Here is a 13,452-nt window from a genome sequence, read left to right as displayed (position 1 = left end):
GTGACAGGAAGGCCTAGGGAAATTGCTGCGTATAAGCAGCACAGTTAAAATTGGCCTTGCTTGGGAGGTGAGAAGAAGGTGGAGTTTACAGGAGAAAGGGACTGCAGGATGGGTCTGACTGAGGAAGTGGGGGGCGCATTCCATAAAGTACATCAAGTCACATGGAGTTATCAGCCAGTCAATGAGCCTATGTGAGTAGGTGGCTAGTAGCTTCAGGGAGGCAAATCATGTACTGAAGGTTTGGAAAACCAGAAGTGTTTGGTTAGGTAGCCGGTGACGTAAGAGAAATAACTTGTGGATGATGGAAATGGTCTTGCATTCAATTATCTCCTTAATCAAGATCCAGTGGATTTATTCGAGGGCAGGAATAATTTGGTTATTACTTCCTAGGCTAAATACGAGTTGAGCGACATGGGTCTTAAACCTGCTCAATTTGGGAAGTGTCTTCTCAGATACCAGGGGCATGCAACTTAACATTTTGAAAATATCAAATCTCTAGATTATAGCTTTATTTTGAAAGTCAAACCCTACCTTCCCCAACCTACCTTTTCCAAGTTGCTAGATTTAATTTCCTAACTGAGGAAACAGCACTGAGTCTGCTATAATAAACCCCTCTTGTGTTAATGCTTTAGTTTAAAAATTGTCTGTTGACTAACTGGCTCCCAGTCCAGCTTTCGGCAGTTTTTTCCTGGCTATAAATTGTTGTTTTTAGTAATCTCTGCTTTATATCTTTAAGTTACTTCAGCTGTTTGAATCTCTTAAAAATGGAGTTTGAGAGCAATGGCGTTGTTTAGGCATTCAATTTGCATGTGAGGTCCTTTGGTGCTCCTGTCTGTTAATAATTTAACCACCCAACTATTTCATCCACATTGTCTTTTCCTCTTCTGCAATCTGTTCTTTCAATTTGCTGCAGCACTTGCAAGCCACTCCCACAAACCAGCATGTACCCTTTGTGTTGATTCCTCCATGACTGCTTACAACTTGTTGACTTGACTTGTTGTCCAACTTCACTGGAATAACCGGAGGCTTGACATGTCATTTGAAGACCCGTTGTATAGCTCTGGGCAGTCTGTCTTGGATCTTTTTCTTAAGCACTTATCTGGAAACAATTAGTACCTCAGAGTAACTATCAGTTTGAGAGAGATCTAGACCTAGCTTTGCCATCCAATTTGACTAATGTATTGTATTTCCACATAACAGGAGCTTTAAAATATTGTACTTATATTATTAGGGTTTTTATTTGTATTGTTGGTCATTTTACAGATATCTACACTAGATGAGTAGCTCCTTGCATAGCTGCTTTAAGAATGCCAGAAAATGAATGATCATTTGAAGTCACTTACTTTGCTATTAGATCTTATGCAAATTCGAGGGGCCTCACATGTTCCTATTGTGCCTAGGCCCCATAAATCATAGGACAGGCGGGCCTGGCTCTATTAACTGGGCAACCAATGCAGTTTACCTACGATGTTGTGCTGGAGACTGAAAGATTCACCATTTGTTTTTACTTTTTCGACTCCAAACCTTCTAAAGAGATTTTCACTCATTACATATGATTGAGATTCTACTTGGAAGGGGCAGATAGAAAAATTAAAGTTAGAGATACAGAGATGAGTAGATGGATGCTATGGTAACTGTTAGGCCTTGTGATATTGCATTTTCCAAACTGCTTACATCACCATATGGGTTTTCAGACTTTTGTTAAGAGAAATTATACTGAAAACGCAACATTTGGTCTCCATCTTCTAAATTGTATCCTATGGTGGGAGAACTTGCAACAACACAGATGACAGTCAGGTTTGCTTGGCATGACATGAACTTCAACGAACAAGGTGATAGATGGAATGCTTGAATTAATCTTAGCAACTGGTGATTGCTCAGGAGGCATTCCAGTCTTTCACCCACTATACCACTTTAGACAGAACACGGACAAATCAGCCTTGGCCCAGAGTATTTACGAAGTAATGAAATTAATTCAAACGTTCCACACATTACCTTTATGTTATTCCTTGTAGCACACCACGAAAGCATTGGAATACTTTGCTAGTTTACATTTTTTTTTAAAACTCTATTCAAGGAAGAACAACCCTAAATGTCTCCTAATAAAAAATGTGATTGGAATTTTAACTTGCTCAAATTCAGGTCAAGCTTAACACCCCAGTGGATACTGGCCTTCATCGGCGGTGTTCCCACCTTTTTCATGTTATCTGGTATGTAAACAAGCTGAACAATGTTACATTTTTTAACCCATTTTATGCCCTACCTTGCTCTAAAGGCCTGGAATGACCTGCCCCTACACATCTGCACTGCCCTCAAAAATCTTGAATCTCTCAAGAAGCTGAAGACTTGGCTCTTCAACTAGGCAAGTCCATCTATCAGCTCAGACTGCTCCTGCGGCAGGATACATTCCCAGGTGAAAGCGCACTTTAACAATACACATACTACTCCATCCCACACAACACATATAGGTCATGTTTGTGGCCTGATTGCCATGTTAATTGTCCTTCAGAACGTGGTAGATGTTCAGATTGCTATATGACAAGAGCGTTAAAATCGCAGCACTGCACGAAACGGTGGACCAGACTTATGCCACGTAGTCACGGAGTCCCCTGTGTGGCAAAAACAAATGTCCTTAGTAGTTTGGGACATGCACTTTAAAGGAACTTAGGACAGTCTTCTGCGAATCAGCCTCCGACACCCTCCGCAAACTGGAAGCAATTGGATTTAGCACAGCAAGTGCAATAAAGGCACAAGAAAGACCCATCTTCCTGAGCCTCATGTGGCTATCATGGGAGCAGTTAGTAAAGGTTCACTAGAGACACGTTCGGTAATGCTCAGAATGTCAGAGACAGATACCTGATCAGTAGTAAAACCGATTTTTAATTTCTAAAGCTTGGTTGAGGCACCAACCGTTGTGAATGTAGAGGTTTGCGTGTGGTGTGTTTGTATGTACGTTGGATGATGACTGGGTGAGAGGTAGTTTGATTGGGGATTCTGTCCTGTAGCTTATGAATGTGATGGGCCCTTGGATGGTGGAGGTATGTTGATGGGAGTGCACTGCTGTGTTGGATTGGGCCCAAGGCTGCCAGTATGAAAATCTTGTGTGGTGCCCGAAATGCCCATAAAGTGTTGGGTGCCTTGTGGCTTATGGTTCATCTTCAGCAGTTGTGTTGACAATATTCTGATACTGTGATTAGTATTTGTTCTATCAAGCTCGCACTTATGGAGGTACAAGACCAACCAGTGTAAGTGGCAGTTTCACTTAGAAAATTAAGTAACAATCCCTTTTTTTTAACATCCAGAGACGAAAATGGTGGTGTAACTTGCATTCATCCCGCTCACTTTCCCATAATGCGCTGAAAAACAGAAAAGTGCGTAAATGGCTAAGATGACTTATTTATTTTCATTTTGTGCTGGAAATTTATGGAATCTGCTGTGATCCACAAATTGACAACCACCCAGCGTTCACCCATGGTAGGAAAGGATACATAACGCAACATGGACACAAAGTTTTCCACTGGAAAGCACCCTGTAATCTCAATGTGGATAGCTATGGATTTTGGGGCTGCTCTGTGCCACAACTCAGAAAAACTTATCAGACCCGCACATTTCTCAAAACAAGACGTCCAGGGTGGTGTGGCTTGCGTGGGTCTCACAATGTTGTCCAGAACTCCTAGCAATCCTCAAACATTGGTTAAAAACACATTTTTATCACATTTCTGTGTAGCAAAGTTCCAGAAACTAAAGAGGATCCACAAATTACCTACCAACCAAGTTACTACACGTCTCATGACAACAAAGGTATCTCACTTGTGTGGGTGGGCCAAGGGAGCAAAACACCCTAAAGCGTCATGTGGGGAGATCAGCGATAGGGGCAGCTGCGTATTGGGAGCAGTGCTCGGCCGCCAACCATTGAAACCTACCAACCAGACATTATTTTTAACAAGACACAGAATAGATCCAGAGTGGTGGGTCTACATAAATCCCATGAGGTTTTCTTACCGCCAATGCCCTGCATAACCTCAAGCTTTGCCTAATATCATGCATTTTTCTTACTGCGATGGAAACTTCCAGAATCAGCAGGACTCCACAAAGTTCATACCACCCAGGATCCGGATAAAACTGCTGCCCTACTTGAGTGGCTGGGTCGAGAGCCCACTAAAGAAACAGATCAAACTGAGTCCTCGGTCCCCTAAATTCCAAATCTGTACCATATTCATTATTAACATCATATATCTGAAAAAATGTAGACCCTGTCTCTGAGTTCAAGACACAGGAATTATGTTTGTTAGAAGTATAACTTTATAGAAGGCACTTACTGCCCCACGGGATACCAGCGATGTTTGGTTGTGTAGAACATCTTGCTGAGTTGTTCGATGGTAGGGCCCTGCTTGTTCTCGGTCACCTCTTCATCAAGTCTGGCTTTCAGCACAAGGTCATGTGTTTCTTCTAGACTGTGCACTGGATCTGGTCGTGGTATAGGCTGCAAAGCATGAGACACAAATTACTTATTGCTTTATTATAATCCTGTGGCAGTTTTGCTTGACATGCTACAGGCTTGGTATAATTACACTTTTTCATTGATGTAAATAAACACGCCCAAAACCCCTTTGCTTGTAGGAAAGAGGAAAGAATTTGGACTAAACAAACATGATTCTTTCCTCTTAATGTCATTTCTACCAAAGAGTAAGTGGTTAACAAGAACCTGATTTCTGGCTTTTTCTAACTTGTATTCAAACATGCTATTTACAAGGGTTACAAATGAATACTGCCGAGATTCACGGCATGTCTTTTCTGTTGTTCCCTCATGACTGAATACGGTTTAAAGAAAGTCAAATGAACTGGAAAATCAGTCTCTACAATGCAATAAAGAGCAGTTGGAAGACTCAATGCAGTTGTCTCTTAAGGTATGGCATCTAAATGATGGCTGGAGTTCATTACAAGACCGGAGGCTACTATTATGCATAACCTTTAATTGCCACGCCTGCACAGCAGCACCTTTAAAGAACTTCCAACATAGAAACGGGTCCAGAACTGGAGCTTCGAAAATAAAATAGATGTCTTTTGCTTAGAACATTCCTCTTTAAAATACTGCTCCTGTTCAGATAAGTACATTCAGCATTTATTATTTATGGGTGTGTCTGTTGGTAAGAAAGATATATGGAGTTTTATGTATAAGCTTCTAATTTTCAGAAGCTGCGTATTTGTGTAAAGTGAGAGTCTTAGAGCATAGGTATTCTGTGCAAGTGTCTGTCTAGTAAAGTATTTTGGGGGGTTAAGTATTTTAAAATATGAAGTTTCTAAAATGGCAGGAGAAATAGTGGATTATTAGGTAGAGTGGATTTTGTGCAGTGATTTTTAAAAAAAGCGTTGGATCGTGCGCTGGGCCTACTGGTATGAAGAAGCGCGAGTGCATTAGAATGAGCCAGCCTGGTTGCACGCTTTCGAGCAGCATGTACTTGAACGAGGGGCTGGAGTCGCGACGTGCAGGTTCGCGTAGGACTACAGAGCTGATAGCGCAAGCAGGGTTGATCAGCTGAGTCTTGAGCAGAGAAATTGGTGCCGGTAGCGTGACAGTTGGAGGCGCGCTGTCACGCTATCGGCAGGGAAAAATAAGAGATTTGATTTGTCCGCTGTGATCTGGTGAGGTAACTGCGGCCAAATTGAATTGGAAAAAACATAATGAAAAGTAATGGGACATGTGGTCAAAAGAAATGGGTGAACATCGTTTAAACGACTGAGCAGGAAGGTGCATGTTAAAGGAGTGTGGGATTTGAGAAGATACACATCTAAGGTTATTGAGGTAGAGGAGTTTAGATTTGAATATATTTTAAAATTACTTATGAAGAGAATGAGGTCTGTCAACAGCTGGTTGAAGGTGAGTTAGTGAGGAGAGCTTGAGGAAGTTAATACAAAGTGAATTAAAAACTTCCTTAAGGGAGGGAGTAGAAATTGTAATGAATAGGAAAAGAAATGAAATACGGTCTGAGGAAGATTTTTCGTTGTTTTCTGATGAGGATGAAGGCAGAAAAGAGAATAGACCAGCCAAAAAGGCAAGGAAAACAAAACATTTAAATAATAAATAGCAAGGATGGATTTAACTCCATGACAAGAGTGGGTGCCTGTGGCGACACACAAAGCAAAGGTGTTGGTAGCAGCACACAAGATTTGTCTGATGAGGAATATACAATGGATATGGATGAAAACATCACTCAAGGTGGTGATAAGATGTATGATAAGTACATATTTGATGTGGATGAGGACAATGATTTAAATGATGATTTGAGAAATGATTTTGCGTCCTCATCTAAGACAGTGATTAAAGATACATTGGGAGAAGAAATGTTTAGTCCATATGAATTAAGGCACCCGAGAAGGGAGGATTGGTGGCCATTGGATCATGTTGGTATATTCATAAGACAATAGATACAAAAGCCTCTGGAACGAGAGGTAAGAAACGTAGTAAGGGCTGAGAAAACAAGGTGCGTTTCATATCAAACATTGATCCAGATAGGATTTCCTTTCTATTCAAAATGGGAAGGGACCCACAAAAGTGTCTAGAAAGGTCATTGAAACAATGTCAAGACAATTTGTTAGCCATATTAGGTCCATTTGCAAAAATAATGGACATGGCTGAGGAGGCTTATATTAACGGAGAACAGGTTGATGATCAACTTTTGAGAGGATGGAGCCAAAGGTCAAAGGTTTTTTCAGATACCGCCAATTCGGGTCTTTTGGCTGAGCGTAGAAAATCAGTTATAATCAAAATGAATCCTAAATTTCGAGGTCTGGCAGGCAAGGAACCCAGTGAGGAGGCTAAAGGGTTACTGTTTGGTGAAGGTATGGTAAAGAGTTTGAGCAAATACATATCACTGTTCACTGCATTCGAAAAAGAACAAACTACTATGAGAAACGTGAAAAATAACAAACTAATATGAGAAACGTATTTGGATGTGTTATGGAAGGGTTCAGCATACGGGCACAGTATGCTGGCCATGAGTTTCCGAGGTCCCAGTATAACTATGTGTACAGAGGAGCAGGAAGAGGATTCCAAGGGTCCTCTGGCTTCTTTCCTCAGTGAGGTCACTTTAACATAGGAAGAGGAAGCAGAGGGAGAAATTAGTCAAGTGCAGGAATACGATTTGATTTGAGTATGGAGATAACTTTTGGTTCTTTCCAAAAAAAAGTAGGATGACGTTTGAAACCATTTAAAAAAGAATGGCAAAAAATAACAAAGGACCCATGGATTTTAAAAGTGATACAGTAAATCAAAATAGACGTTGTAGAACAACCAATTCAGAAAAAGGAGGCAAAGAGGTTAAATTTAGCAAGAGAACAGACGGAAATTCCAGATTTAGAAATAAAGGAAATGTTATAGAAGGGTGCAATTTCCATGGTACAGGATCATATGAAAGGGTTTGTAAGCACTTTGTTTCTGGTCGAGAAAAAGGAAAAGGGATAGAGACTGGTAATAAACTTGAAAATTTAAATCGCTCTTAAATTTACAGGCACTTCAAGATGGAGGGGATCCATCTTTTAAGTTACATGTTACAGTCAAAGCACTGGCTGGTGAAGTTGGAATTGAAAGATGCGTATTTCTCTATTCCAATGAAGAAAGAAAGTCAGAAGTATCTACAATTCAGATGGAAGAACTAGTTGTATCAAATGTTATGTCTCCATTTGGTCTATCTTTGGCAACACTGTGCTTCACAAAGTTGATGCAATTGGTGGCAGCGTATTTGAGAGAAAGGGGATTTTGTTTGTTTGTGTATTTAGAAGACATTTTACTAATGTCGCAGGATGCAGTGGAACTGGTTTTACAACTCAAAGAGACAATAAGTATGTTGGATAATTTAGGATTCTTGATAAACAAGGAGAAATCTATTTGGTTACGTCTCCGAATCTGGAGTTTTTAGGATTCAAGATAGATACAATTAGGGAAGTCTTAAGGTTGCCTGAAAATAAAGTGAAGATGATCAAAAAAGTAGTCCAGTGAGCTTTGCGGAAGGTATAATTAACTTTGACAAATTTAGCAAGGATTTTAGGTTTGTTTTCATCATCAATCCAAGCTATCTTTCCTGGGCCTTTGCTTTACCAGGCCTTACAGAGAGTGAAGGCAGAGCCCGTGGGAAAGGGTTTATGGTATGAGACAAGGTAAGGCTGAATCAATAGGCAAAGGAGGAATTAGGTTGGTGGACGCACAACTTGGAAAGATGGAATGGAAGAGCAATTTTTGGATATGTCCCAGATTTTGTACTGGAGATGGATGCAAGTCAATTAGATTGGGGAGCAAGATTAGGAAATCAAGAGACAGGTGGAGCATGGTCAGGATTAGAAAAAGACCTTCATATAAATTGTCTGGAGCGGACAGTGGGATTGTATGCCTTAAGAAATTTCAAGGAGAAGTTACAAGGACAGATCGTTTTGATGAAAACGGGCAACATTTCAGCAGTAGTTTATATAAACCGTTTAGGGGTTGCAGATACAAGGGACCTTCGGATATAACCGAAGTAGTTGTGGATGTTCTGCCTGGAGAAAAAGATATCCCTATTTGTGGAGTATATGCCAAGCGTACAGAATTCGAGGTATGTGACTGATTACAGGGACTGGATGGTGGGCTAAGAGTATTTTAGGAAGATGGGGCAGATTATGGGTCCATTGGAAGTGGATTTGCTGGCGACAGGATTGACTTTTCAAATTAAGAGGTATTTCACCCGGTTACCAGATCCAGGGGCGGAAGCAATAGACGCTTTTTAGCAAGATTGGTCAAAGATAAGGGTTTATGCTTCTCCGTCATTTGCAATGATCCAGAGTGTTCTTCTGAAGGTAAGAAGAGAAGGAAGTCAGTTAGTATTGGTGACACCTTTTTAGTGTCTCAGGCTTGGTTTCCAGCAGTGCTGGAATTGAGATATGAGATTCCAATGTTGATCCAGGCAGAAGAAGGCTTGCTAACATACGTGGAAGGAGAAGAATATCCTTTGGTTCAGAATGGAATGTTGAACCTTTTTGTTTGGAAGGTGTCAGGAAACCCAGAGCATTCAAGGGCCTTTTCAAGGGGCTGCAGAGTTACTTGATGAATCATGGGCACCAGGAGACGGTATAAATGAGTATTGAACTTTTGGGTTGGTTGGTGCATGGAAAGGGATGTGGATCCGTTGGAGGCACCTGCAGTGGAGTTTGTGAATTTTTTTGAAGAGCAATTCAACAAAGAATCAAGCTAGGCAATAAATTGTTATAGGTCAACAATTTCAGCAGGCCATACTTTCACTGGAGGTAGATCAGTAGGTGGCAATGTTTTAGCTAGTATTAATGAGTTTGAGATTAAAGAGACCTCCTAGGGCACGGTAAAGGGTGTTGTTGGATGTAGATTTGGTTTTAAGGTTATTTCTTTCTTGGCCAATGAATACATATTTGAATAATAAAAATCTTTCAGTAAAGCTGGCAAAACACTTTTGTGTCTGATATCGTGTAGGAGAGTATCAGATGTTAAATGTCTTGAGCTAAACAATAGGAATTTCAGTCCGGATGGGGTGTTTTTTGAGATAAGGAACGGAGCTAAAACTATGTCAACTTCACTACTTTTTATCCAAAATATGAGGAGGGTAAGTAATTATGTGTGGTTGAATGTTTGAAGGAATAGGAATGTAGAGCTTTGGAGAATAGAAGGGATGGGGAGTATTAGCTACTGATTTCTTTTGTTAAACCAGTTAAGGAAGTAAGTATGGTGACTATCTCAAGATGGCGGAGTTCTGCTATGGAACAGGCAGGAGTGAACATGGAAAAATGTAAAAGCACTTTCAGTAAGGGGGCAATGTTGATTAAGTCTTGTTGGTATGGTGGAGGTCTGGAGAACATTTATTTTAAAAGCAGCAGATTGTTCAAATGTGGGTACATTTGCTAAACATTACTTTAGACCAATTGAACATATGTCTGGAGTGGTGTTGAAGAATATACGATGTTATCCCGCACACCATTACTCCGCATTTTTCACAACGAAAATGCAATTGCTCCGCGATACAATTACCCCGCAAACTTTCACTCCTATGACTTTACCACGCATGCCTTTACAACGCAAATGCATGCGTGGTGAAGTCAAACTTTGTAAAAGTGATATATATATATATATATATATATATATTCCCACCTGAACCCCAAAAATACCCCACAACCCCAAAACCCTAACGCACCATGAACACTAAAAAATCACCCTACACCTCAAAACCCTAAACCACTCTTACCCCTAAAATTACCCCTGCACCCCAAAATATACACGCACCCTAAACTCCATAAATACCCTGCACCCCAAAACCTTAAATGAACCCTAAACCCCAAATTACCCCTGCACCCCAAAACCTAAATGCACCCTGAACCCCGATACCCCTGCACCCCAAAACCTTAAATGCGCCCTGACCCCTAAAATTACCCCTGCATCCCAAAAGCTAAATGCACCGTGAACCCTAAAAATTCCCCGTACAACCCAAAACCTTAAAGCACCCGGAACCCCAAAAATACCCCTACACCCCAAAACCTTAACCCACCTTGATCCCTAGAATTACCCCAGCACCCCTAAACCTAAACGCAACCTGAACCCCAAAAACCCCCCAAAACCTTAAACGCACCCTGAACCCTTGAAATACCCCCTACACCCCAAAACCCTAACCCACCCTGACACCTAATACCCCAGTACCCCAAAACCAAAATGCATCCTGAACGCTAAAATTACCCCCACACCCCAAAACCCTAACCCACCCTGATCCCTAAAATAACTCTAGAAATACCCTCTATACCCCAAAACCCTAACCCACCCTGACCCTTAAAAATACCCCGGTACCCCAATAACAAAACACACCCTGAACCCTAATATTACCCCCTACACCCCAAAACCCTAACCCACCCTGACCCCTAAAATTACCCCAGCACCCCAAAACCTAAACACCCTAAAAATACCCCAAAACCCAAACATACACAACCCTAAAATTACCCCTAAACCCCCATAACATATACCCCTACATCCCAACCCCAAACCCTATACTTACCTTATACTTACATTTAAAAAACATGCTTTTACCATTCATGCATTTACAACGAATTTCGTTGTAAAAGCATGCGCGGTAAAAGCATATAAAATGTAATGCCATGCGCTGGAATGGCATTGCAGAGTCATGGTAGATGCGTTGTGATGGTACGCGGGATAAAAGATTTGTGGTAATGGTTGTTTACCGGTGTTGAAGGGCTTTCAACATGCATAATGGTAGCCTCCGGTCTTGTAATGATTTACGATTCTCACGTTAACATGACAAGAGAATCAGGATTTCATTAAAGACGCGGAGGCGAACATTATCCCTCCCTACGCGCCCTTTAAATATAAGTGTTAAAAAACAATAAAAAGGGAAAAGATTATAATGAGGTGAGAAAGGACATTATGTGTTAAGTAATTGGATTTAAAGTAAGAAGATTGTGTTACCGTTTTATGTATTTTGAAGAAGAATAGTTTAAATAAATTGTGTTCGTTTCAGAAGGACAGTCATAGTAGAGTAAGAAGAGAATGGAGTATAAAAGTTGGAGAAGTGGCTTCACAGCTTTGCATTTAAAAGACGAGGAAGGTTCTAAGCAAGAGACATTCTTTGTATTTTTGATGTTCCAGTTCTCGACTGTTTCTATGTTGGAAGTTCTTTAAAGGTGCTGCTGTGCAGGAGTGGCAATAAAAGGTTATGTAGAATGTTAGCCTCGGTGTCTGTAACAAAATCCTGATTCTCTTGTCATGTTAATGAGAATCGTCATTCTCAATCTGGCACGAATCCACCCTTCTTAGTCTCAGTGGTAGAGAAGATTCTGCACAACTTGGATGTCAAGTGTACCTTCTCCTTTATCTCGCCCAAGCCACGATCCTGCATTCACCAGAACAGTACTTTTGAGCATTGAGAAAAATGATGCCAGCAAGGGACCTGGTAAAGCCAGCATTACCAATACACTTTATGCATCATCCATCGCTATACTCTACATGGGGCCCAACTTCCATCCAATGTCATGACAAAGTCTGAGGTGCTGTCTGCAGTATTCTCCATTCGTGTGTCAGACTTGGAGAAGGTCTCTAATGCTCTTGATTGGGGATAGGTGTTTCATGTTCTATAAAAATAATAATAATGAATTGTGGCTGTTAAATAGGAGTGACCAGTTGCAATGTTCTCAACGTGTGCACAGAGCATGGAAGGCAACAGGTGCCAGGGAGTTCATAACATTTAGCAGCTAAGATGTAGAGAATAAGACATAGGCTATAATCCTATCTTACCAATTTGATACAATTTAATGATCTTGTGCATTTCAATTTCTTCATTGTGTAAGCAGCAAACTGTTTTGGAGTGCTTACAAAGGAATTCAGTTGGTAGTGTATCCTAGGTAGGGAACGTATTTTGCTCTGAAGCAATGCAAAGCTTTCCCAGAGAAATCCATGTTCCAGTTCCAAGCTGGAATAGTTCATAAAACCTCATTTGAACCTTCTTGGCAGTGTGGTACTTGTTTGTTTTTTTTCGTCATTCTTAAATGAAGGGTTATAGGCATTAGAATGAAAGAACAGAAAATGCCAAGACTCCAGGATATACGGACAAAAAGAATGGGGCATATGTAGGGCTGTAACTTGCCATCTTCCCAGAACTGAGAAGAAGCCAGTCTGTTTCCGTACTGCTCTCAAATCCTCTCAACTGTGAGCAAGGATTAAGATGTGAACTTAGTGCAATCAGTCTTTCACTGAAATATATAAAGGTTACCAATTGCCACCATATCTTCTGTGACAGTATTTTCCAGTCTTTAACAGCTACTTAAAAACTAATTCTTTGAATTGTAAATCTGGTTCACCTTAACTGAACAAACTGAAGTACTGTTTTGCATTACAAAAATCTTGACCGAGTTATCTTGTGGTAAATAAATAAATAATACCTCTCTTTTTGAATGCATAAATGAATAACAGATAGCTCAATAAATAAGAGTCAAGATTCGAGGTAGTAGGAGTTTTGCAGGTTTAATACAGCATAAAGACAGGGACAGGACAACCTGCACAGGAATAGGATGGCAAGGCCCAGCAGCTGCTGGGGCTGGATCTGGGATGAGCGCGCTAGCATTTAATAACAGTGCACGATCATATATACTAAAACAGTTGCATTACAATACATACGATAGGCGGAGCAGTGGGTGGAGCAAAGGGTGTGACGCGTATCAGTCGCGAAAGATAAGGGTGAAAAGAGGTGTAACAGGGCGTATACATAGACATGTGATGCAAACGTAACAGAATATGTCATGAATGGGGTGGAAACCATGGAGGGGGCTACCTAAGGAGCCGGGACCTCTAACCTGATGGTGCGCGCAAACTGGCAATGACGTATCACTAGGAGAAGCTGGGGGCTACGAACTCTGTGCTAGGAGCAGAGACTGAAGTCTGGAGAGTCAGGGCGACATGTA

The 13,452-nt window shown here is 40.9% G+C and overlaps 1 protein-coding gene across 1 annotated transcript in view; it reads right to left on the bottom strand.

Moving 5' to 3' along the window:
• Positions 1 to 13,452, bottom strand: part of MRPL42 (mitochondrial ribosomal protein L42) — a 199,543-nt gene that overhangs the window by 18,117 nt on the left and 167,974 nt on the right. Inside the window, exon 5 of the mRNA XM_078655671.1 lies at positions 4,320 to 4,483. Within this exon, the coding sequence (XP_078511797.1) occupies positions 4,320 to 4,483 (164 nt within the window). The remainder of the gene's footprint in view (positions 1 to 4,319; positions 4,484 to 13,452) is intronic.

This window comes from Lissotriton helveticus, chromosome 1_1, assembly GCF_964261635.1.
Source record: "Lissotriton helveticus chromosome 1_1, aLisHel1.1, whole genome shotgun sequence".
Taxonomy (NCBI): Eukaryota; Metazoa; Chordata; class Amphibia; order Caudata; family Salamandridae; genus Lissotriton; species Lissotriton helveticus.
This window is presented reverse-complemented; position numbering and strand designations above follow the sequence as displayed.